Source organism: Diachasmimorpha longicaudata, chromosome 13 (genome assembly GCF_034640455.1).
Source record: "Diachasmimorpha longicaudata isolate KC_UGA_2023 chromosome 13, iyDiaLong2, whole genome shotgun sequence".
NCBI classification, from domain to species: domain Eukaryota; kingdom Metazoa; phylum Arthropoda; class Insecta; order Hymenoptera; family Braconidae; genus Diachasmimorpha; species Diachasmimorpha longicaudata.
This window is the reverse complement of record NC_087237.1, coordinates 3196767-3217837: the sequence shown is the minus strand read 5'-3', so window position 1 is coordinate 3217837 and position 21071 is coordinate 3196767. Positions and strand designations below refer to the sequence as shown.

The 21071-nt window shown below is 39.7% G+C and overlaps 4 protein-coding genes across 9 annotated transcripts in view; 1 reads left to right on the top strand and 3 right to left on the bottom strand.

Annotated features, from left to right (window-relative positions):
• The window catches only part of Pde9 (Phosphodiesterase 9), a 94810-nt gene extending 91271 nt beyond the window's left edge, over positions 1 to 3539 (bottom strand). For both annotated transcript variants that reach the window (XM_064132854.1, XM_064132855.1), the window contains exon 1: positions 2536 to 3539. The gene's annotated coding sequence lies outside the window, so the exon portion shown is untranslated. The remainder of the gene's footprint in view (positions 1 to 2535) is intronic.
• A 3132-nt stretch (positions 3540 to 6671) lies between these two features.
• Positions 6672 to 9762, bottom strand: LOC135168542 (DNA-directed RNA polymerase II subunit Rpb4-like). Of its 2 annotated transcripts, XM_064132835.1 has the most exons (3): positions 9289 to 9762; positions 7294 to 7474; positions 6672 to 6946 (listed from the first exon to the last, which is right to left on the bottom strand). In XM_064132835.1, exons 1-3 carry the CDS (start codon positions 9350 to 9352, stop codon positions 6772 to 6774), a joined length of 420 nt encoding a protein of 139 aa, XP_063988905.1. In that variant the 5' UTR covers positions 9353 to 9762; the 3' UTR covers positions 6672 to 6771. The 2 variants fall into 2 exon arrangements, with proteins under 2 accessions (XP_063988905.1, XP_063988904.1); XM_064132834.1 differs by lacking the exon at positions 6672 to 6946 and having other exon boundaries at positions 7435 to 8976.
• A 136-nt stretch (positions 9763 to 9898) lies between these two features.
• Positions 9899 to 17414, top strand: LOC135168547 (vascular endothelial growth factor A-A-like). Of its 3 annotated transcripts, none has more exons than XR_010300053.1 (6): positions 9899 to 10248; positions 12582 to 12684; positions 14580 to 14791; positions 15038 to 15148; positions 15908 to 16173; positions 16734 to 16874. XR_010300053.1 is itself a non-coding variant. In XM_064132843.1 (6 exons), the coding sequence occupies exons 1-5, from the start codon at positions 10078 to 10080 to the stop codon at positions 16121 to 16123; spliced, it is 813 nt and encodes a 270-aa protein (XP_063988913.1). In that variant the 5' UTR covers positions 9899 to 10077; the 3' UTR covers positions 16124 to 16153; positions 16734 to 16865. The 3 variants fall into 3 exon arrangements, 2 of the variants coding, with proteins under 2 accessions (XP_063988913.1, XP_063988912.1); XM_064132843.1 differs by having other exon boundaries at positions 15908 to 16153; positions 16734 to 16865; XM_064132842.1 differs by having other exon boundaries at positions 9902 to 10248; positions 15908 to 16092; positions 16734 to 17414.
• On the bottom strand, positions 12823 to 19162 carry LOC135168545 (uncharacterized). Of its 2 annotated transcripts, none has more exons than XM_064132839.1 (4): positions 18596 to 19162; positions 18238 to 18394; positions 14141 to 14394; positions 12823 to 13991 (listed from the first exon to the last, which is right to left on the bottom strand). In XM_064132839.1, the coding sequence occupies exons 3-4, from the start codon at positions 14383 to 14385 to the stop codon at positions 13055 to 13057; spliced, it is 1182 nt and encodes a 393-aa protein (XP_063988909.1). In that variant the 5' UTR covers positions 14386 to 14394; positions 18238 to 18394; positions 18596 to 19162; the 3' UTR covers positions 12823 to 13054. The 2 variants fall into 2 exon arrangements, with proteins under 2 accessions (XP_063988909.1, XP_063988910.1); XM_064132840.1 differs by having other exon boundaries at positions 14141 to 14344.
• Between the last annotated feature and the right edge of the window lie 1909 nt (positions 19163 to 21071).

Below are 21071 nucleotides of genomic sequence, written 5' to 3'. Positions count from 1 at the left end.
ACAAATTCAAAATAAATTTCACATAACAACCAAATGAACGATTTATTCATTCCACCTAAAATTTATTTAACCCAAATGAACAATCCTAATGCATTTCTAGCCCACGATAATCAATAAACGATAAACTAACAATTCTTTCCTAGAAAAACCTCCATCCATTCCACAACGAGTGCCTTCAAGATATTAAAAACCAATTCACACTCCCCTTATCATCCACAAGAGAGAAAAAAAAATCAATACGTCAACATCGGTTTGTTTTTCCCGATAAATTCAAGTGCACGAAGAAAAGTCTCTCCACAAAATCCCGGAGGGGATTGCCCAGAGCGACCCGAACTTCAAACCGACAGAGAAAAAGGAAAACCAACACACCACAGAGAATGTGAATAAATAAATAAAAAAATATAGATAATTCCATATTTTTTGTCTCCACCCCCCTCCCTCCCTCCCCATGCATTTCCTGTACTTAGTATCCTCAGTCACGATGACGCACACTTGGAGACGTTCCAAATCGTCCATTGGAAAATTTCGTCGAGACGATAATCAGTTGTGATCCAAGTGCGTAACCGAGAGACAAATAGAAATGAAAAGAGAATCATACCGTCTTATCGGTGGCCGGGGTTATCGTGAAAAGTTCAAACACACCCATTGGATTTAATTTTAAAAATGATGGACAATAATGACGCTAGACAGCGCTAGACGATACTCAATGACCTCCACGAGTTGTTTTTATTGCGACTGTTACTGATTGTCAGTGGGACTATTTTCATATTATTGTCGATACTCTGAGCTGGATTACTAACATTACTACTACAATTTCAATGCCATCAGCCGTATCGGTTACTGGATGGAGCCGGCGATACTCCAGAGTTTGTAATTAAAATTACTCCAGAAAGTTAACGACGAGAATGAGGTATTTATTTATTTTTGAATATTAGTATTAATTTATGTAATGAAAAAATTATTCCTGCATCTGGAAAGTGTGTATATTCATAATTTTTATGTATGTAAACATTAAATGTTTTTTGTTCGAGAAATATTGTCCTGATGAGACCAAATAATATCTTAATTATCTGAAATTTTAACTTTCCAGTCTAGTAATTTTTTTTTTTAAATCTCTCTACCTACAGTCATTGTATTGTCATGACTCGACAATATAGTTAACTGATCACAATCACACACAATTATTTACTTCAATTACCGCAAAAATATCATCAAAATAATTATTATTATTAGAATGATTATCATTCAAATAAAATTATTATATCCCCTGGTGCTTTTCCCAAAATTACCCATTTTTATAATGAATAGGGAATAAATTTACGTCAGAGCAGGTAAATTAAACTCATTCCCCAGCATCAGAAAAAAAAAATGAACCTAATTTATTCAACAATTCGCATGCATCCCCTCCCGCCACATGCCACGCAATCCCCGGCTCAAAAACATTGAGAGAAAAGAGCGTATTGACACGCACGACAGGCTAATAATCCCGATCAGCAAATTCCCCTGAACCCCGGAGGAGGAGAAAAGAGAGGAAATCATAATACCATCCACCTGTTCGAGAAATCATCCCGGGCCAATTTTCTCGCCCGTTACAAGGCCCATCGCGCCATCGGGGTTATTACAAAACGTACGTACCAGCCGATTTTATTGTGAATTACCTCCGATCATGAGCGAATAATTCAAACAGATATAACAGATATCGTAACATCTCCCTCATGCGCTGACGTCAAGAATCGTCATGAATTATTAATCGACATGAGAAATGCGGATCATTTAGAATCGAGGGGAAGAGTGACGGTGAAATTCATTAAGATTGAATTAGTCATTTTAATTGTCAATATTTGACAATTTTACCGCTGATAAAAAAATTCCTCGACATTTCAATATTCGAAAATCACTTGTCAGTGTTCGAAGGGATTGGCAATTTTTATAAATTATTGCTGTCGGTGCATTAGATTAAATGAATTTTCTCCCATGACCGTATATTTTCATTTCCATTCGCTAGCTGATCTCCCTAGGAAAATAAATTCCAACAAATGACACCGAATGACTTCACAAATCCGGCTAAAGCCCTGAGGGTCAAATCGCGCGAGTCAGAGATCATCAGCTCAATATCATAGATCAACTGGTGTCGCCACCGATAGATTCGGTGATTTCCACACTATGTGGACCGACCATTTAAAATCTAATATTAAACAATCCAATGGAACGTTTATTCCCATAAATAAATGTACATATACCTGAAATCAATAATTATTTACTTTTGACTGGTCATTTAATGTAACAAAAAACCAGCACTGTGTACTGCAGTAAAATGCAATGCCATATCATTATTAATATAATGTTTATTCGCGATGTTAAACAGTTGAAAATTGTATGGAATGGACATGTGATCATAGTAAACGTTACATTCGATAAAAATAATTACTGTACGGAAGATTTGAGTAATTTCCTGAGGTAAGTGCACTCGGGAATGTCGAGATTATGATTATGTTTCGTGTATACGATAATAAATGTTCCAAATCAAGTACTCACATCAACCGAAGACTGGAAACCCGGCGTGACATCCACCCCCGATATCGTCCCAGTAGCTCCCAGCGTCCGCCGACCTAACTCACTACTTCAGTAACTATTCACTCACTTTTTTCTATTTCCTAACCCACGGATCCCATCAATTTATTTCCACAACTTCCCAATTAGTCGACGAGGAAGGGAGAGTGCGCAAGGACTCGAGGGAAATGGAGCGAATGGCGATTGGAAAGAAAGGGGTGGCTGCACCCCAAAGAGTAAGTGGAATTGAAAATTACAGGAAGTCCGACAAATCGTTAGCATTTACCGAAAATATGGCAGGGAAAAAATCGTAATATGACTATTGTAAACACACTTCCCCACTGATCACCGAGGAAACCGTTTCACAAGCAATTAATAATCAATAATTAATATCACGAACTAAACACCTTCGTTGATTTCGCCGAAATCACTGATCACACACCACCGGAATCGCGGTCTTTATCGCGCGATGGCGTCCGTCAAACTGAGTCCGAGTGTAAACTCCGATCAAACTTTGACTCGTCAACAACAAACACCCAAACACCAGCCGATAAAACTTCAAGTCCTGTGGTTCTCTCCCTACGCGTTCAATCACGCGCAACACTAGTGTCTGTTTTGTTTGTGTTGTCCTCTCCCTCTTACTCTCTCTCTCTTCCCGGTATTCGCGTTATTAATCAATTTTATACACTCCCAATTGACCACAACACGCGCAATTCATTAGCAGTGGACAATGAATAACCGAGAGTACAGCGATAAATCGTCAATCGAAAATTATTCACTCGTTAATCGCAGATTTTATTCACTCGATATCGATGATTATTTTCACTGTTTAATTTTAACCGAAAGGAAAATTTTGCGACAATTTCTGGGGACAATTGTTGCACCGCGGGGTAACGGAGCCGAGGTGATACCCATTCACCGAGGTTCCCGCTCAAGATCCGAGCAGGCACTGACCCCACGAGACGGGAGGACGGGGATTCAGTATAACGCGCGCAACGACGAAATAAACGCGGAGATGTGAGGAACTGAGCGCGGATAAGGTGAGAGGGAGATAGAGGGTGTAAGAGGGAGTAAGAGGGAGAGGGAGGGCACATACACATGGAGATAACGGCTGGAGGGGAGGATGGACGAATGGGAGGTTGGGGCGAGGGCGATTCGCGGTGTGTGCGCGAGCGCGAGAGACGCGATCGCAGCGGCGAGGGAAATGGCGGGGGTGGGCCAGGGGGTGAGGGAGAGAGGACGACCGGCGCGACCGGACTTTTTTCCCTCTCTTTGGGTCTTCTTTTCTTAACAAAAATCGGGGTGATAGAGAGGAAATGGCCGGAGGGGGAGGGGGTTACTCGATTCAAAATTGAGCGAATGCCGAGAGGGGGTGGAGTGTGGAGAGTGAATTGGGGATTTTTTGGGGGTGAATGGATCGGGGGGATTTTTATTTCTTTTAACGGGAGGTGGACACTAGGAATGATCGATATTGAGAAAACTTGCGGTATGTTGAATCGATAAAAATCGTTTCATGTGAGTCAATTTGATGTGAATCTTTAGAAACTGACTGACTCAAGTATCAACGACATTTAAAAGTAGCTCAAAAATTTATCGTACCCCTCAAAGGAAAATTTATCTAAATGTAATTTATAATGACGAGATGAAAGATACTTCGTTGAGAGTTACCAGGGTTGCTATCCCAAGTGTCACACCAAACAAACTCTCTAACTCAATTCCCTCTCGCTCCAAATGGATTATCACCCCAATAATGTTATTCTCCACCACTTTCTCCAGCTCTATGCGCGTGACAATTTTCGATTCTCAGATATTGATCGTGAATGACCTAGAATGGTCTGACGCGTGTGAGCGTTTATCACTAATGATTCTTGAGCTAATGAACTTTTCAAAATTTTACTTATCTTGGGATTGAATGAAGTCATGAAATAATAACGAGGGAACCGGAGGGTAAATTCAATGGGTTATGACACGCAGAAAAAAGCCCGGAAATTTTTGGAGAAAATTCGCGGTGTTTTAATAAAAACATGTTCATAGTTGATAATTTGTTAAGAGAACAAATTCAGGATAACATACCCTTCCTCGAAAATATACCCAATGACAATTTTCGTGGAAAGGCCTCTACATTATTGATAATTACGCGCTCAAGAATAATATGGTATTCAAATTATCACGTCGTGCGTCATTAATCCATAATTAATTAATCAATATTTAATTGTCAATCATCATGATCAATTATGGTTAATCACCTGGTATTATTCACTCACACACGATGCCCGAAGAATGAAAATTCAAATTGAATAATGAAAGCCGGAATTTATTAGTTCTAATGGAAAAATTGTTATCAATAATTCAAACCTAATCAGCTCATTATTACAGTATTTATGATAAGATATTCGGGTCAAGAGTGCCGGAGGGCCGACACTCGACCTTGCAACTCGATATTCCCTCCCAGACATCAACTAGAATTTTTTTCCCCTTTTTTTTGAGGGAAAACGAAATAAAAATGAAGATGAGAGGGAATAAGAATGCGAGGAACGTGAGTCAGGTGGTGTAATATCACAGGACACCGGACCAAACGAGGCGACTCGTTATGCTCTGTTGGGGAGGAATTTTTTTTCTCTCTCAAGATCACAACGAAATACGAGATATATATTTTGGGGTCATTATAAAAGGGCGTAAAAATGATATTTGATTATGAGATGAGGTGATGACAGCACTACAGTAAGAAACAACTTTGAAATTTGTTCAAAAATCGGGCTTTTGTATCAGGAACTTGTCTCTACAGCACAATATTTACTATTCATCATATCTATTGGACAATTACTCATATTATTTTTATTTCCCATAGGCCCTTATTTACATATTTTATCCATTGAGTTTCTAGAAATTATTCTGAAGTTACATTATCGACACAAAATGGATTTTGTAATAATTTTCAGTATTTCCTGAGCCAATAATACAACTAGGTGATCTAAGTTTAAAAAATAAAAAAAAACTTTGGTGCAATTTTCCATCGGTAAAGACGATTTCTTGCCTACCGGCTGTTGGATAAACCCATTGTATCGATAACGTAGATATTTTATGATAATAAGTGTGAAATGGAAGTAAAATTTTTAATTTTCTCATAAATTCAGTAGAGTTGTTGATAAACTGAAGTGGAAAATTGCATTTTTCTCTAAGATGACTAAAAAAAATTGGAGTGTTACACAAAAAAAAACGAGAGACCATAATTTTTAAAAGTGGATCATCTGGTATTTTTTATACATAACAAAAGGCTGATAGCTTCGAATAATTTGAATAAAAAAAACTCCCGATATTTCCATAAATAAACCCTAAAGGCTCTCCCGGTATTCCCCCCCGATTTCTGGAAATCACGTAAAGCTATCTCGGCCCAGTGCAGATGAGAAGAATGAAAAGAAGGAAAAAAATACGTCAGACACATCAATCAAAGCGGCAATTACGGTCACGTAATAAAGTACAGGTGGCTCGTGTCATTGATCCATCGAACGAATGTCCCCCCTAATTGGTAAAAAAATAGACATTCGATTGAAATAAATCCACAACGGTTAAAGGAATTATCCGTAAAATATGAGCTCTAATTCGCGGAGATTAAGCTCGAGTAGAGCTTGCAATAATGAGACTGAGCCACTGACTTTAATTGCAATTGAACATTCCCGGTGGACGAGTAAAAGGGGTAGATAATGACGGCCCTTGATGTCCATTGCGTGCAGGAATAAGACCGTCTTTATCTTGTAATTATACCGCGACATAATACACGGTTGTCGCTGTACAGCGCTCAGCTGCTTTATTTTCATTTAGTTTTCTCGAATTTAAATTATTCAGAGTTTTATAATTGCCTGGGAAATGAGGTATGCATCTGGCCCTTTTTGGGCTCATGCGGGAAAAAAATTCCCTTGATCGTTGATATGACTGACGTCTTAAATGAGAAGATAAAATGGGTAGTTTTAAATCCTCCTGATGCACCAAAAATTATGATTTAACAGTCAAAAAAAGAAAATGAAAAAATTTATATCTTCAAATGCTCTTGAATAATATTCGAACATAAAGCTACGGAGGAGGCAATTAAATATTCATGATTTAATAAATCGAATAGCTGCTGGTAAATGGAAATAACGGTTTAATGAAAGAAAAATAGTGATATTTATTCGCCTGAACATGTTGTGGAAATGGAATGGTATCAAGACGAGGATGGGTTACACATTAGTATTGAAGTGATCTCTTGGTTTGGATGTCATCAAGAATTGTTCGCAACTCCTCATCCTCTAGACGACCTTCTAGACTGGGAATCAATGCCTTCGCTTCTTCAGGATTCTCAGGGCACAGATTTGCTAGGGATGCGAGTTCGAACTTGTGGAGCTTCTTCTGCATTAGGAGACTGAAAAAAAGAAATTGTTAAGATGCTCCAAAAGTAATATAATGATAGTAAAAAAATATATAAATATAATTTATACGGATATCTGAGCGAATCTGAAGTGAAATGTTACGAGTTAAATTAAATCCCCTCCAGCCTTGATTTTTCATAAATATCCCAAAAACTAGAAGCAGTGGAAAAATTTTCATGGAACCTTTTTCGCAGCACGTTTTATCCTCCACAAATAAGGTTATTATGAAAATTTCCCCATCCCTCCTAACTTTGGAGATATCCATGAGACAATAAAGTTGGAGATGCGTTGAATTCCCTCGATTCAGTACTTAAATGCAGAAGTAAAATATAAATCTTACTTTCTGACAGCAGCAATGACTTCCTTATTCTTAAACTTTCTAAATCGATCAGTGTAGTTGAGGCTCTTCATAAAGACCTCCGAGAACTCCTGCTCCTCCTCAGCCGACTCATTCTGCGCCTTCCTGTGCTCCAGCAGCATGTGAACCTCTGATATAAGTAGAGTCTCAGCATTTTCAAATTCTACGGAGAATAAATCAGCATCCACCAGTCAAAATAATAAGCCAACTATTCGATTCACTCATAAACCCTCCAATCCACCATCTCCATTTTGGGTATGACGGGATTTTATACATTGCAAAATCTCCCAAAGCATCAAACCTTTTCTCAAGAGCTCTTACTCTGAATCCACCCATGCTCTTGCAAAAAAACATACAATTTCTTGGTCCTATTGACATCGATCTTGAGTAAAGACCGCGCTTGTGCAAGTTTCAAAGACCCCATCTTCTTATTCTCATTGATCAACAATCTCTTATGATCGAGGTACTGTTCCGGTGGTATTCTGGCATGAATGCATAGTTCCCTCTCCTCAGGGGTGAGCTTCTCTTCAGCAGGAAGTCCCCTGATATCCAACGGTGGAGGCTGCCTTCTGGTCGAGCTGGCAATAATCACAGGGGCCTCCCTGATCATCAGCTTCTCAGGAATACAGTTCTTCCAGCTGTACTCGACACTCCCCATGTAAATCTTCCTTTCTTTCTCGTTCTCCCCCTTCAGCGCCCGCAGCTTTTTGAACAGGGGAATGCTGTGGAATTTCTTAATCCCATTGATCCTATAGTCCTTGAGTCTCCTGAGAGAATTCTTCAGTTCACCAGCACGATGAAGGCCCTCCAGAACGTAATCAAAGTCCATTCCGCCTGCCAGCTGCATGAACACCAGCAGCCTTTCCGCTGTTGTCCTGGTGATCGTGTGATCGTACCTCTGGATCCAAGCCATTGTCCTCCTGAATGCGATAAGTCCGTGCTCCCGTACAATCATCTGTCTCCTCGATCTCTCTTTCAATCGGTGATTGTAGCACTCGGCAATCGCCGCTTGGAGGCTTGTCCCAAGTCTGTAATCATCGTCATCTGGACTGAATTCGTTGTACCTCAGTTCTGACACCAGCAGCTCAGCGTGATTATCAAAATTAACGTCAAAGTCCGATCGCGCTGAGTTGTAACCGGCCAAGAGACGACTGTTGGAGGTGCCTGGGGCGAACCTCGAGGGCTCATCGAGGTCCTGCAGCTTAAAGGCGTAGGGAATGGTCTCGTTGGAGAACATCACCGACGGATGCTCCCTCATTATTGGCAAGCCTGGCAGGCTCTGATTGTCGATGTAGTTGGCCAGGTAGTGGGACTTGCAATCCTCTGGGGATCGCCCCTGCATCCTCTTCGATACGTCCACCCAGTTGCCGAAGCCACAGTCCTGGAGGACCTCCAGCAAGTCTGATTCCTCCTTTGCTGTCCACGTGGTGAACTCGATCAGGGGAAACTCGTTACGGACCACTATGTAGTCATGGTCGTTTCTGTGGGGTGGGCGCTCTTTCCCCCGGGAGAAACACTTGGGGCAGAGGTTTGTGCTTTGGCATATTGCGCACTTTATGTAGGGCTCGGAGAGGGCGATTTTGCAGGTGAAACAAGTCGGGTCTGAAGTGAAGATTTCCTCTTTTGTGACTGACATGGGGTCGAGGGTCAAAGGATTTGAACAGTCTGAAAGCAGAAAATCGTCACTTTAGACGCCGATTCATCGCACAACATGGGATAGTTCTCGGTTTCCACACGGAATTCTTTAACAATAATTGTCTTGGACAAAAGATATTTAAAAAATTCCGAGTGAAACAACATTCGCATATAATTATTTAAGAAAAAACTGAGTAACATTATTTATGCAATTTAAGGCCATTATCAATGGTTAAATTTCGGGAGCAATGGCCTTCGATCTTCTGCTATAAACAAACGTCAGGTTGGAGGTTATATTCGTGGATTGAGAGGTTTATGACAATGGACATGAGGTTGACTTACCTTTTGGGAACTGCAGGTCGGCCGCGTCCTCTTCAACCATGTCTGTATGCGCTGGATTCGCCATTTTTGGATTTTTTAATAAAAAACTGGGGAAAATGACAGCGAAGCCTCAACGTTTCACGTTCACGTTTTCGGCTGCTCGTGAGCGTCGGTTGCGTAGGGCTCGTGGGGTAACCTATCAACTACATGAAACCGATGGTGTAGAATCATCTAAACGCAGATGATTCCAAGGGCCAGGTATGTGGTATCTAATCACACTATCATCTTTTGAACTTTATAACTCACAATTTATTGTTTCCTTGGACGTAAACCAATTTTTGTTGTTTAAAGTCCTGAAGATCCCGACCATTGGCTCATTTACACTATCATTATGATACGTTAAAATTCAGATGACCTCATACTTGCAACTTCGATAGAATTAAATTTTGAAAAAATTTTTTTTCAAATATTCAATTTGTACTGATGCACCGCTAATTTCGCTTTTACCTGCCGCGCATGCGCAAACCTACCACTTGGAAGGTCCCATTCATTTCGATTTACACGCACATTATCACCAACACGCCAGGATTTCACTTTTACACATTATCGAGAGACGCAGGTCGATCGAGACAGTCGCGCCTGTGCGAGGTAGCAGTGCGAACCGAATGCCTTCAGATTTTCGTATTTCCGCGGGAAAATCGTGTGAAGTTTTGTAATCAACCTCCCCCTGTATTTCAACTAATTCGTTGAAAGTCTATCGAACAAAAATAGCCGCCCCAACTCTTCAACAAAAAATCTTGGTGATTAAACATGAAATTGATAGTAGTACTTGTGATTTGTGGTACAGTGTTTGGCCACCACCAGATATTTTATGGTGATCCAGGTGACATTGTGTTCGATGGACCCGTCGACGACCCCAGGAAGCCACCGACAAGCTCACGAGCGAATGGCGAAGAGATCAATCAGCAGAGCTCATTAGCGGTAATTTAAAGCGATCGAGGGTCTTCAGGAAAATTAATTGTTGCGATGAATAATTAATTTTTGTTCCATTTGCCCCGAGACAATTAATTATTTGCGTTGAGGCTCAGAATTAAATGCTCAAAAGCAAAATTTTGTTGCCTCAAAGAGAGGGGGCAATCAACTACTGAAAATCTTGAATTGTCCGCTGATTTTTCTTCAAGAATTGCTTTCCCGCAATATTCGCTAATTGTTCTGTTCCGCAAATTTTTTCTAAGCATCAAATTAACACAAGTACATGACTATTTCTTACGTAAATTCAAACCGGAATTCCAGAGACCCATACACGGGTGACAAACACCTGTCACATTTGAATATTTTCCTTGATACAACCGAGTTGACGTTGATGTGAGGCTGGCTGATGTTGACAGAAAATAATCACTGTCAAAGCCGTTCATCATAATGAGTTTGGTAAAATGGTAAATTATAAACAGAATAGAGCACGTCCAGTGGCAGCAGCCGACTTGTCAGTGGGTTTTTCTCAATGTAACGCACCAGGTCTGTGCGACCTCGAAGGTCGTGGCATACTAATGCCGAGGATAGACCGTCCCGGCGGCGAATTGAGAGCTGTGCAGTCGTAACTAGTTGGCGAATTCAATCACGAAGTTGACACCCGGAACAATTGCGTGCCAAGTTTTCATTTGTGTGTCATTTAGAAAATTCGTCAACGAAGTTGGGAAATCGTTTGAAGCGATGCGCAATGTCGCAATATGATACACGACATGTGTCCCTCTGCAGATACGTCAAACACGTCTAACTTTTCCAGAAACTAACGTTATCCTCAATTATCAATTGTTCAAGGCCATTTTCTATCACCGAGGTGAATTTTCCCGCCCCCCGGCTTGGAATATAGCGATTAGCCATGTTTTCAGAGAAACTGTCATTTAAAATTTGTCGCTAATTTTTTCTCGGTTTATAGCGGCGATAACTCTGGAGAAATGGCCTTTCTCGGAATGAACTTCTGCAATATCACCGCAGGAGGTGAAATATTTGCGGAACGGCTCCTGAATGTAAACCTGAATTTTTTTCCCAGTCGAGGTTTTATTTGACGACCGATAACACAAAAAAAATTCTATCTAAAGCCATTTCGAAATTCCAGACGTATCATGCATTCATACATTTTTAATTTTCGTATTTAGTTTCTGTTTGAAAAATAAAAAGGTTTGTTCCCATGATATAATTTTCTTTAATCCACTTTAAAACAATCTGAGAAATCGCGATTATCCGTGAATCAGCTGGGTAAAGCATTAACCAACTACAGGTTTATCCTCCACTGATAACAGAATAATCAGATACGATACAAGGTCACCCATTATTCCATTATTCGCGAGTCCGCAATTTTTGCGGTTGTCTCTTCCCACAATGGGAAACTTTTAAAAATATAAGATAGCCCAGATACCATGAGATAACTGAGGAAATCCCCGTGACAAGCTTTCACTGTACGTGGAAAAACCACAGGAAAATTCTTGTTTAAATATAGCATGACAACTTCGTAAATACATCAGCAATAACGAGGCATCGGAATTTCGACCTGTCGATTTAATTAATTTTCTCTATTAGTCATCCCAGCTATCGGTAGCCAATCAACCGTGACTCACTCAGATATTCGTTATTTACTCTCGGAAAATTTATCAGATAAATCTTTTAATAATAGGCACATCGAAATAATCAAAATAATCAAAGAAAATGTGCGTGGAGGAACAATATTAACAATGCGGATTGAGTTTTATCACTGATTAAACTCGAAAAATTTATGATAATCGTGTTGATTATGCAAAGCGTACGGGATCTTTGAAAAGCACCAAGAGCTGTTAGTTTTCTTTAATTACCGGTTGAAAATATGCAACAAAAATTACATCTTTTTCGTAATCTTGGAGTAAAATAACTTAACAATCAAGATAGCAATCATCGTAGAACATAAATAAATATCCATTATTTAAAATTGGGACAACGGAACCTGACACTTCCTCTGTAAATGCTCAATGAGTGTGGCTACTATCAGAGATTAAATACCTGATTAGATTATGTGTAATACGAGTCCAATGATTCAGGTGTGTCAGTCGATAAATGGAGTAATTTAGTGCGATGGACAGATAAGCCTGATGGAAGAAAAATAGCAGCTCTCATATTTAATCTACAATAGTATATTTTGATGATACTAGTCAGGGAATTAACATTGAATTGAATGCCCAAAATCACATTGAGTTAGAACTGCATCTTCCGAGAAATAATTATCGAATAATTATTAGTTATCAAGGCACATACTGACTTCGACTTTCATCCATTCTGTCTAACAGAGATCAATAGCCCTGGCGAGAAAACTGAGCAACATTAATTCCCTGGACGAATTCCTGAATATGGTGGGGGGAGCGCCAGACGAGAGCGATATCGGAATGGCGAGTAAGTACACATGCACTCTAGAAACTGGATTCTACATTTTTATAATTATTGGTATCCATTAAAACCGGTTGAGGAGCCATAACAACACAAAATCCCAAGTACGGATACTACCGGATGAAATGAATAATCCCCGAAAGCTTGTGACAACTTTCTTTTTTATTACTAGTATCTCAAATGACTGACAGTGCAATTTACATTTCAATATACATGCTTAACGTAGTGACTCGAGTCAGTCTGAACGTAAAAGTACAAAGTAGGAAAAAAAATACAAAGAAAAATTTTTTATCAAGTGATAAACTAAAAAATCACGTAAAAAAATACGAATCAATGAGCTAAAGACTCCACTCCTCAAAAACTCTTCCAGAACCTACTAACCATTATCTTCTAAATATTCTTTTCCCTCGAATTCATTTGAAAGGTTCAGTCGACACTTGGTATTGCTCTCATAAATAATAACATGGATCGTGTACTTGAAAATAAAATTAGGGTCCCCAACTGCCCCAACGCCTTCCACACTGCCCCTATCAAACTTCAGCTGTCCCCTCACGTATTTCGGAGTCGAGAGATTATTGATGTTGCCCTCCTTCTTGATCATCTGGAGCTGGAGGCACTCGAGGAACCGATTCCTCTCCTCTTCATATTCATTGTCTCGCTCGTGGTCCCCCATCGACATCTGATCTTGATGCACAATATTTGAATTCGAATTGTCGTCCTTGATTGAGTACGCGATCTGCAGTTTGCTGTGCCGTTTTCGTGTATCTTTCCTGATCTGCGGGCTATTGAAGTACTTGCAGAATTCGATGACTCCACGTGCCTCCAAGAACTTCAGAGATGATTTATCAGCGTCACCCTGTCCAATCTCCTTCGTGAGTATTTCCTTTGCCTTCAACTCGGCGATATTCATCTCCATTTCGTCGACGTTCGTGGGCTGAAAATTCGCTGTCATCTCGGTGTCAGGGGTTGCATTAGTGCAGTGATCGCTGCCGGGATCGTGCGAGGGGCCCTGACGGGTGCACTGCGGAGTCATGAAGCTTTCCAGGTGCAGTCCTTGCATTTCGAGCTCCGCCTGGATGACGTGATCAATCACTCCTGGACTTCTGCTCGTAATTGAGTCCACTGACATGTTGGGGTCTGATAGCAGCCCTGTCTCACAGAAGGACGTGTCCAAGATGATGCTGTCATCAGCGAAGGTGTTGGGATGGCAAGTGAATGTGTCTGAGTAGCATTTGCGTTTGTACTTTGGCTGACCGTCATTTTCCGCGGGGTTGTTGTTGGAGGATACACCTCCGATTGAATAGTGCCTTCGTCTGTTGAGGTATTGTATATGAGGTTTGACAAATAATAACACAGGACTTCAATTTTACTTCATTCCCCACCTGGAGGATTTTTATTCGAACGAAATGATTTTTCAAGACAACAAAAATCAGCAAGTTGTTTTATTGTGACGAATAATTACCTCAGTGATCGGTGCTCTCGATATCCGATGCTCGTCTTGGGTATAATTTCATTGAACACATGCCTTGAGTTAATCTTCTGGTACTTCATGAAAGAAGCAACATCCCTACGACCTTTAATGGTCTGGCCGAACCAGTCTAGTATGACATCATCAGCCAGGTGATCCTCCAAATTTGAGGCTAACCCGTCTACGAGAGCAAAGTAACTGTTGACAAAGGAAACTGCCTGTGACAATTCCTCCTCCATGTTTCCTACCTGACATGAACAAAATCCGCAGATACCCTTTAGAAGAAGCTATTCAGTAAATTAGATGTTTTAATTTAGTGAATGAATTTAGGCGATTTTGTAAATATTTCGAAGCTATAAAGTGTTTTTTTTTCGACAATTATGAAGCAAACAAATGAAGCAAATTTCATTTTTATTTTGTCAATTTCTGGCAGGTCGATTCGGAGGTGAGGAGCGATCAAACCTCAGCCCTGTAGTGATGGCAAATTGTAAAGCCGAGCTACAGCCAGTACGGGTTCCAAAAGATGCAAACGATCATTCAGTGGTTTATCACCCGTACTGTATAAAAATAAAAAGATGCAGTGGTTGTTGTAGTCATCCCTTGCTTACTTGTCGGGCTGTGAAGAACGAAACTCGCAATTTCGAGGTACAATTACAATTTGAAGCATTAGAAAATGTGTCTCTCAGTGTGAAGAAAAATGAATACTTTTGGTTTTTCTTGAATATTAATAATTCAGAAATTCATTCGAAAATTGAGGTGTGCGAAGGAAAAGTAACTGCATTGCATTACCCATTTGATCAATAAATAATATTTAGAAAAAATCAAGAGTGATCATTGTTAAGAGTATAGACGGAAGCAGAAACGTGAGAATATTATCTGTTATTTTTGCAGATCTTCGTCGCTAAAATCACTGAAGATGGAAGTTTGGGACACCAATATAAGGAGATTGTAACGTTAGAGGAACACACAAAGTGCCAGTGTCAGTGCAAGACACTTGCAGAGGTAAATATACCAATAATTAAACAATCATTAGAACGAAACGAGCAGGTGATGATCTCAATAAACTAAATTTGCAAACAAAAATTAATTTCCTAACAGAAATGAGTGAAAAATCAAAAATTTCGTTATAATTAAAATAAAAATTGAAGTTAAATAAAATTTCTTGTCGTATAATGAAAAGAATAATTCATCAATTAGTTGGCATTGACTCATTCTCCGAACGCAATGTTACAAAACTATTTTCTTTATAATTATCCAACTTTTCCAAGAAATGTTTTATCATTTTCCCCAGACGTCGCTCATTACTGAGATAATTAAACAATTTAAAACGCAGGTTGGCGATTAATAACGGTTATTAATGAGAGTCACGTACAAAAATTCTAAGGCAATGACGTCAATCATCGTCGTATCAGCATCTTTCTGTTTTTTAAAGTCGCATCAACTGTTTAGTTTTTGGCGTCTCTATGATAATAATGAAATTTCTAGTTAGATTCTAACTTGATATATTATATAAGATAAATACAGACTCATTTCTTTTAATAGTGTAATAATCTTATTTACATCTTCGCATCTAAGGAAGACAGCGAAATTTTTGTTACTCCAGTTTTTGTGGAAATCAAATTCGTCCCCCAAAAGAGGTCATTAAAATTTTTTATATTTTCCTTAGATTCGCCGATGTTTACTGAAACCTGATCAATAGTCAAGAGCGACTTGTTGCGATTTACCACCTCACTGCTGATTTAGTAATCTTTATGTTTTCAGCATTGCACAGAGAAGCAAGATTACATAGCAGGCGAGTGCTCGTGCAGATGTCGAAATTCAGACGAGAAGATTAAGTGCCTAAACAATAATAAAACAAAACTATGGGATCCTGACAGTTGCGTTTGCTTATGCAGAAACACTCAGGAATGCAACACGGGTTTCTTTTTTGATCAGAATACATGCAGGTGTGATGACGAAGCAATGATATTCTTATGAATTTTGGTGGTGGTGGTGGTGGTGGTGGTGGTGAGGGATCCGAGTAATCAGTAAGAATTGCATGGAGAACATGAATTGATTACTAATTTATCTAACACTTTGGATTTTATCAATATACGCCTTAAGGTATTCCCAGCATGGTCATGACGAATTTCAAAAATAGTCCAGCGAATCATGATTTTAAAAACCGGCCGTGAATCAAAATTATAATTCAAGAAAACTTATTTTGAGTAATTCCTCAGTGTCAAGCAAATTTTTTCGCGATGGAAATGTATTGTCTCAAACAAGACTTGATTAAGAACATGTTTTTGCTTTCAGTGTATAATTTCCTCACGTGATTCGTGGTTAAGTGTTGTGTGAAACGATAATCCTTCGCTGCTTGAGATTTAAACCCATAATCATATTAAAATTAATTACTAATACAATTTGCATGTATAATGCTTTTATCTAATTAATGAGCGATTGTGAATAATGACATTATCATATCATATAGTTATCTAAACCGTTCGAAAGAAGCTTAAAATACAGCCTAAATAAAAGCCCTGGAGCAGAGAAAAAATACTTGAATATTTTGAACTTTATTATTAACTGTATATTATTTAAATTGCAGCTGTAAGCCGTCATCATCTAGAAAAGGCTGGTCTGAAGGACCCCACTACAGTTTTCCCCAGGGAAATGGGGAAATTCCTCCAGTAATAATTCCCATCGACGCCACTGATCCGCGAAGAAGGCACAAAGACGAGCCCAAAGATTGAGGATCCACGGTGTTATTAAATTATTTTTAAATCATCTCGACAACTAATGGACATTGACATACCAGAGGTAATTTAAGTGTTGCAGGTGTTGTCGCAGTTTTTATCAATGATAAATTGTTAATAACGAAAAAGATAGAAAATTTCGGGGAAAGTGACATCATCGAGTAATTATTGATGTACTTAATCCGTTAGGAATTGTCAATTATCAATTTTATGTATCGGTTCGCGTAAATAATCACGTGCGATGAGGATTGTCTCGGAGACTTCGCGAATCAACTATTATTTTTTGTCTATTCCACTTCAGGCCATGTACATAACATTGTGATAAGTAATGTAATTTTAAGCAGTTCTCACGATATTCAACTCAAAAAAATATTGAACAGGAAGTGAAGAATTAGAAAGGGAATGTGGTAAAATTAGGAATTGAAATGAGAATAGAGTGCATTTTTCAAGAGATTAATAGGAAAATGATGGCAATATTGAAATAATGACAAGAAATGTTTTTTTCGTAGCCCAATAAAATTCTCTACCAAAAATTTCTTGATTTTTAATGACCCCACTTTGATCGGTTTATCCAGCCGTGATAAATAGGGAATTAGACCTTGGAAAATTTATGTAAAATAAAATAATGTAAAATTCTGGAAAATGGACAAATATAAAATTGTGAACTAATTTAAATACTAAAATACTTTAATTATTCATGGAATGTCTGAGAGAATGAACGATATCAAAATAAAATTCGAGAACTTTCACGTCTCCAGAACAACAGTTATTTCCGCTCACCTTGAGATATCATTGCTGTCAAGACCTTTCAAAGGACAAATCTCGCAGAAAACAAAAGTTGAAAAACATATACAGGTAAAGAAAAGGCATGAAACGATGGTGTCAAACAATCTTAGGCTAAAATCACGATTATTCATGCAAATTATCTCTTCTCTATGAAGTCCTTAACCTCTCCCATACGTAGGAGGTAAATATGAGGAATTTTATGATAGTATATACTATAAAGGTGTTAATTAATTGAAAAGAAAATTATTTGTAGCCAAAATAGTAAAGGAAAGGATAATTAAATTAATTATTAGTTGAAAACAGCTCAAATCCTCAATTCCCGAAGCCTTGGGTTAGATATTTCTATTCATTAGGTGTTGATCAAGAAAAAGAATGTCGATTGTATGATTCTACTTGAATATCAATTAGAAGTCAAACAATCATCGCAATTTAATTTCATCCTTTGAAAAATATTTACTGGGCCTTGAAATTGTCAACCAATAAGTCTCCTTCCAGAAATTGATCTTTCAAGTTTATTTATCAAAAAGAGACGATAGCAAGACCTCCAAAATATTTATAGAAGCCACTTACCTTTACGAAGCCTCTCCGTCAGACGTCTGGGAGACGTGAAGATTGACAGCCTCGGCCTGTCGTTTCTGTTCCAATAGATGACTGACAATGGATTTGTTGACTTTGAGAATTGCCGAGTGAGTATCCCCGATCGCCTTTATCGTCCCGGCAATGCTCTCTGAAAACAAATGAACTCAGATCACCTTCGCCACTTTTTGCTATTTTCCCAACATTTTTCACAAATTGTCGAATGTCGAAAACCCTTGACACTCGAGTCAAATATTTTTTTCGTACGATTTCCAAGTCATCTATCCACTTTTCTGACACAAACCCATCGTTAATGCCTCAATTTACTAACAATTTTCATAACTTAACGTACCAATAGTCGAAGAAATTTCAGCGATGCACGATTCACTCGACAGCTTCGCACGTTTTGGTGGCTGTTGCATAATTCATCGATCAGAGTCCTCAGTGCTGGACGTGAGCCTTTGTTCGCAACCTTAGATCGTGTCTTTGGGGAAATCCAATATTTTTGTGCGATAAACCTCACCGGGAACACAGCCCGGGGTACGAACAGACGTCCGATCAGGCAACAAGTGACGAGTTGGCGCCAAAACGACCAGTCGACGACATCGGCCATCTTGGGTGACGCGCGCCGTGATTCGCCGGCCGGGTGGGGTGGTGGGAGAGGCGCAAGATGGCCGTCAGCAGTGAGTTTGCGGTTTTCCGGTGGGGAAACGGAAGGGGGGAGCAACTCGGACGATTAGACAGAGAAGCTGGTGTTTGTTGTACCGTTCCATCGTGGCCTACACTGAAGATTGCTTTGACGTGGTCGGAGGACACCAGGAAGTGTTACTGTCTAGGTTGCGGGGCCAGAAGCTACTGTTGAATAATTTCTAGCGGCCAGGGGGGGAGTAATGCACAGTCTCTCCCGATCTGGGTCCCTCTGTGAGGTACGAAAAAAATATTTTTGATTTTTTAACATGAACCAAAAAAAAAATTGAGCCTCAACAAAACGACGAAGTCTCCCCTTAAGACGATCACTTCATCATCTGGGGATGAAATACCATAATTCCAAAATAATATTGCAATTAATTAAGATATAAATATGGACAATGAGCACAAGGTGGTAATTTCTAGTGCCCGAATTATTTTCATGAGGTCAACTTGGCCGGGAGATACTAACAAAGGACACGAGTCCTTTTGATAATTTCAAACTGTTTATTCTGAAAAAATAAGCGTGTTTGTGAGATAAATCGTACCTGATATAGGTCGGCGAGTTTGAAAACACGTCTGAGCAGGCAACAAGTGACGACTTGGCGCCAAAACGATCACTCGACCACCGCCATGTTAGCTGACGCGCGTCGCGATTGGGCGGCTGGGTAGAGTGGTGGGGAAGGCGCAACATGGCCGTCGGCAGTGTGTTTGCGGTTTATCGGGGGTGAAGACGGAAGGGGGGAACAGCTTGGACGATTAGACAGAGAAGCTGGTGTTTGTTGTGCCGTTCGATCGTGGCCTACACCGAAGATTGCTTCGACGAGGACGAAGGACAAGAGGAAGTGTTATTGTCTAGGTTGCGGGAACAGAAGCTACTGTTGAATAATTTCTAGCGGCCAGGAGGGAGTAATGAACAGTCTCTCTCGATCTGGGTCCCTTCGTGAGGTATGAAAAAAATATGTTTGACTTTTTAACATGAGAGAAAAAAACATTGAGCTTCAACAAAATGACGAAGACTCCCCTTCAAGACGACCACTTCATCATGGGGAGATGAAATATCCTGATTTCACAATGATTTTGCAATTAATTGAGATATAAATGTGGACGATGGGCACAAAGTGGTAATGGCTGAATTATTTTCATGAGGTCAACCTGACCGAGAGACATTAATAATGCACATCAGCCCTTTTGATAACTTCGGACTGTCTTTTTGGTAAAAATAAGGGTATTTGTGAGATAAATCGTATCTAGTGTGAGTCGAGGAGTGCGAAGACACGTCCGAGGAAGCAACAAGTGACGAGTTGGCGCCAAAACAGTGAGTCGATCACCGCCATGTTGGGTGACGCGCGCTATGATTGGTCGGCGCGACGGAGTGTCCGTGGAGGCCGCAAGATGGCGGTGGGTGTAGGTTTGTGGCTTTCGTGCGTGGAAGCAGTGCTTGTGGGGAAGGGAACTGGGAAAGGCTTGGACAGTTAAAGAAAGACAAACATATATGTTGTGAAGTTTCATCTACTGTGGCCTACCCTGAAGATTGCTTTATCGTAGTGGGGATGGTGAGAGGAACAGTGTTGCTGTCTAGGATGCTGAGGGTCACAGGTATCATTGAATGGATGATTTCCAGTCGTTATGGAGGAGCAATGCACAGCTTCCTTTGGCCTCAGTGCGGAGTTAAGGTATGAAAAAATGCTTTGACTGTTTTACATGAATCAAAAATTTTGAGCGTCATAAAAATGATGGAGGCACCTGTTCAGCACGACCAATTCATCATTTGGAGATGAATTATGGTCGTTGTGAGATGATTTAGGGATTAATCGAGCCATAAATATTGGCGATGAATATAGAGGTGATTTTTAACGGCTGATATTATTTTGATAATGCCAACTTAACGAGTGACTTCACCGGGAAATTTCAAGATGACTAAAATCTTCGGTTTAAAAATATCAGGGATTATGATCAAGATAATAACACTACTGATGGAAATCTGGACAATCGGATTCATTTCTAATAGAATCTGTCCATCATTCCATCATCTTAGCAATGAAAAATTTCCGGGGATAGCGGGATAACTCGGGCAACGATTTTCTTGTTAATGCGACCTGTCACGTGGTGACTACCGTAAAGAACGACCGGAGATATAT